Source organism: Bolinopsis microptera, chromosome 7 (genome assembly GCF_026151205.1).
Source record: "Bolinopsis microptera isolate Bmic1 chromosome 7, MBARI_Bmic_1.0, whole genome shotgun sequence".
Lineage (NCBI taxonomy): Eukaryota > Metazoa > Ctenophora > Tentaculata > Lobata > Bolinopsidae > Bolinopsis > Bolinopsis microptera.
In genome coordinates this window covers 6,752,438-6,756,263 of record NC_087078.1, presented here as the reverse complement: position 1 = coordinate 6,756,263, position 3,826 = coordinate 6,752,438, and the positions used below count along the sequence as shown (strand labels likewise).

The window sequence follows — 3,826 nt, the reverse complement described above, 5'->3', positions numbered from 1 at the left end:
TTGTAAGATAATAAGATGAGGTATATAACCCATTTCCTTACAGTCCAGGTTGACAAAATGGAGCTACGAAAATGTAATGTGCTGCCCCTAAATCGAGAATGTGGTCTTTACAATATCCTAGCCTCTTTTGTTCTGCAGAAGAGCAATGTACGAGTAACCTGGTGAGTAGAGAGGGAGTGCAGCAAATCGCTGAATAAGTCAATAGCTTGCCAGACTGCAGAGAGGTCCCGGACCTTTAATTTGAGTTTAACCTTGCTATAGATGTAAAACTTTGAAGCTATATTTGACTAAACGATTAGAACCTTATATGAATCAGTAAAGGGAGCACACGGTATTTTATAACCGTATTGTCATGTTCTATAATAAGAGCAATCCCAGAAAGGGGATTTTAGTTTTCTAGCATAAACTATTATATACAATTATGATATATATTTATTTGTAACTGTAAGAACTTGAAGATTAAACACAAATTTCTAGTTAGCAGAATTGAGAATTGACACAATGGAAAACTTAACTGCCGTTAACGTCTCATAAAGGCCATCCGTCCGTTTTTTTCCTCGATATACCTAGTTAAAGTTAGGCCGATAAGATCTAGTTAGGCCAACAAACCGACTACCGATTTGAGTCTCGGATCACTTGATTTTGAGTCGGATAAGTTACTATTGCAACACAGCCTAACGAATCACTGGAACACTGGAATAGTATTAAGGGTTAATAGTCAGCTCAGACTCACGGATTACCTGTTTTATAAATGCCAAAAGTAGATTTTGTCTTTTAAAATGAGTACATACTCACTAGATTGCATTGGCTTACTTTTATGAAGTAACATTTTTACAAGTAACATTGTCAAATTTAGAAACAAAATTTCGGCTTCAGCAACACATCATGAATTTGATCCACACTCCATGCTTTTGCATTATTGACTCAACACCAATAATGCCGAAACAAGCTTGAATGCCTTAAACTATGTTTCATTTAAAGCTAACTTATCGAGGAGATCACTAGAAGTCTGTTCGAACAATGGCACCTGTTTATATCTCTGACTCACGACCTCACCCTCCCCAGCCCCTTGATCATCCTCTTGATCCATCATAAACCTCACCATGTACTTAACCAACTCCTCACTAACAATTGGTTCCACATTGTTCCCAATCACTCTGAGGATAATGCGGCCGGAGGAGCCGATACTCCGGTAGATAAGCCTGAGTTGTTTGGTATCCTCAACGTAGGTAGAGTTTAGGAACCTAGCGTAGCTGATGTTAGGGCGAATCTCGGAGCAGAGAATGGTGAGAATAGCCACACAGTTAATGAAGATGGATATCACAATAGCACCCCAGTAGAATAGAAACAACCACTGATAGAGGACGTTTCCAGATAAAATACACATGCCCTGCCACTCCTCCAGTCCACTAACACCCCATCTTTTCACCTCGCATGCCACCATCTTTGGGAACAACTTGTTCTGTATTGGGGTGAACCTGGAGGCGGTGTTGTTGGTCACATCTGAGAACCAAAGCGGACCATAGTTCATGAAGGACGCGCCGTGGTTGTGGTTTGTGATCAACATCTTGTTGGTGTAGTGCATCAACCCTAAACTGATACCAAGATACACGAATTTAAACCCGACTAACAGGATGAGGTACCAATGTCGGAGGATTTTACCGCGGAGACTGTCTCGCTGTTCAACGTAGACTGTTAGTGTGTTGTGAAGCCACTTTGCTGCCCGGTTCACGTAATATGGGAGATCGTCAGCGAACTGAGGTCTGTTTTGGAGCATCATAACCACGTCTTTCAGATCTCGTAATCCCAACAACTTGTAAATCCTCCAAGGAAAAAAATAGAGCATGGCCCCGATCCAGAAGTAAAAGAAAACAATCGGGTACCACCTGAGATATATCCGTTGAAAAGGTTTCATCTCGTGAGCTTTAGGACAAATAATTTTACCTCCCCCCACCAGTTCCCTCTCCATACACACGGACATCTCCTCGGGGATAATCCCTGGAAAGGGTGTAGCGGTGTTCTCCAGATCGTAAGCTTCTTTTATTGTGTACATTCCGTACGCCCAGCAGTACTCCTCCGCAAACCTTTGGAAGTTTGATGTCGCCTCAGTGGGTTGGTACCCGTTGGGAGGCGACTGAAAGTCCAAGCAGTTGATGACGTCGTACATCCAGTGATGCATAACCACTGCAGTTCCGAACAGAACGCTAATAAAAACCATGAAACCTCTGTTCCATCGGTCGAATCCGTCGTCTACCCCTATCAATTTGTAGACGTTTGTTTTGAAGTTCTTGCCGACGATAGCGAAGGAAGTGATAACCTCAAACAGTCCCATTCTGTATACGAGAGCTGTGACCTGGGAAATTGGGGTATTAAATTAAAGCAACGTAATAAGTTATGTAACTGTAAGGTTCCGCCTGTAAGATTTGGTATTTGATCTGGATGCTGGTGAAGAGCTGTGAACCATATCTTCAATAGTCACTTTTCAAATTAAATATGATTCACCACCAGTATCAAGAGCTATTACTATCAGGCTAAAAAATCAGGATTTTATCAGAGTCTCTGCTTAGGCTTTGAATTTCGGACGTTTATCCATGTATGTGTCAGTGTGTCAGTGTGTCAGTGTGTCAGTGTGTCAGTGTGTCAGTGTGTCAGTGTGTCAGTGTGTCAGTGTGTCAGTGTGTCAGTGTGTCAGTGTGTCAGTGTGTCAGTGTGTCAGTGTGTCAGTGTGTCAGTGTGTCAGTGTGTCAGTGTGTCAGTGTGTCAGTGTGTCAGTGTGTCAGTGTGTCAGTGTGTCAGTGTGTCAGTGTGTCAGTGTGTCAGTGCGTCAGTGTGTCAGTGTGTCAGTGTGTCAGTGTGTCAGTGTGTCAGTGTGTCAGTGTGTCAGTGTGTCAGTGTGTGGGTGTGTGTGTCAGGGTTAGCTCTTACCGATAACTGGGGAGGGCCTTCATTGTATTCAGTATCATAGTAATCCATCAATGAATGATAAATTTGTAATTAACGAAACCCAGTAAAAAAGAAATGATGTTAGTGCATGAGCAGACATCAAACTGTTATCAAGATCATGAGTATCTGTCGAGAAATGAGACGATTTGTCTTTTAAAACTTATTAAGTTATTTAAACTTACCCCGGTTGTAAAACGACACCCACGTGCACTACATCACTTGAGAGTGAAGGAAAGTTAACTTTCTTTCCTGAATGATACTAGTAGAAATATCTCTCATTATTGGTTAATATTGGATGAATGATAGTGATTTTGTTGTTACTATATCAGTTGCAGGGGGCGTCATTTGCACAAAAAACTTTCAACAATAAGCTACTAAGCCACGGGGGAGGGTGATTGAGTAATGAAAATATCGGAAGTAACCGCAAAATAACAAAGATCAGCTTTTGAGATCGAGCAGAGATCCTGCGGTTTAATATTTTAGGAGTGAGCCCAAATTTGTTAACATGAAAACCGCAAGGTGTTACAAAAACAAAGTCAATCCCACGCAATGTCTTACTAGCGACCTACCGAAACTCAAGCTAACAGACAATAACGTCGAGAACGAATCTTGCTTTCTCGTGGTGTGCTTGTTGAAGTGTGTGAGCTCTCTGTGAGCAAATATGCTTGCTTCACGCTGGTCACGTGGATATTGTTAAAAGAAGCTGGTCAGTAGCTTTATTTGATCTTTTTAACCGAAGTGATAAGTCTTTGTTCGTTGAAAAATCAATATAGTAATAATTAACTGATTACAAATTGAAACGGTTAAATTTGTCGGACGGGAAAATACCACTGATCGAAAAAAAAACGTGCAGCTCACATTAAATATTGAATTCGCTCAAATC

General features: G+C 41.3%; 1 protein-coding gene across 2 annotated transcripts; it reads right to left on the bottom strand.

Moving 5' to 3' along the window:
• Window positions 1-325: 325 nt before the first annotated feature.
• On the bottom strand, window positions 326-3,210 carry LOC134818122 (innexin inx2-like). 2 transcript variants are annotated; one of them, XM_063827551.1, is made up of 2 exons: window positions 3,126-3,210; window positions 326-2,353 (listed from the first exon to the last, which is right to left on the bottom strand). In XM_063827551.1, exon 2 carries the CDS (start codon window positions 2,330-2,332, stop codon window positions 965-967), a length of 1,368 nt encoding a protein of 455 aa, XP_063683621.1. In that variant the 5' UTR covers window positions 2,333-2,353; window positions 3,126-3,210; the 3' UTR covers window positions 326-964. The 2 variants fall into 2 exon arrangements, with proteins under 2 accessions (XP_063683621.1, XP_063683620.1); XM_063827550.1 differs by lacking the exon at window positions 3,126-3,210 and adding an exon at window positions 2,926-2,993 and having other exon boundaries at window positions 591-2,353.
• Window positions 3,211-3,826: the final 616 nt, after the last annotated feature.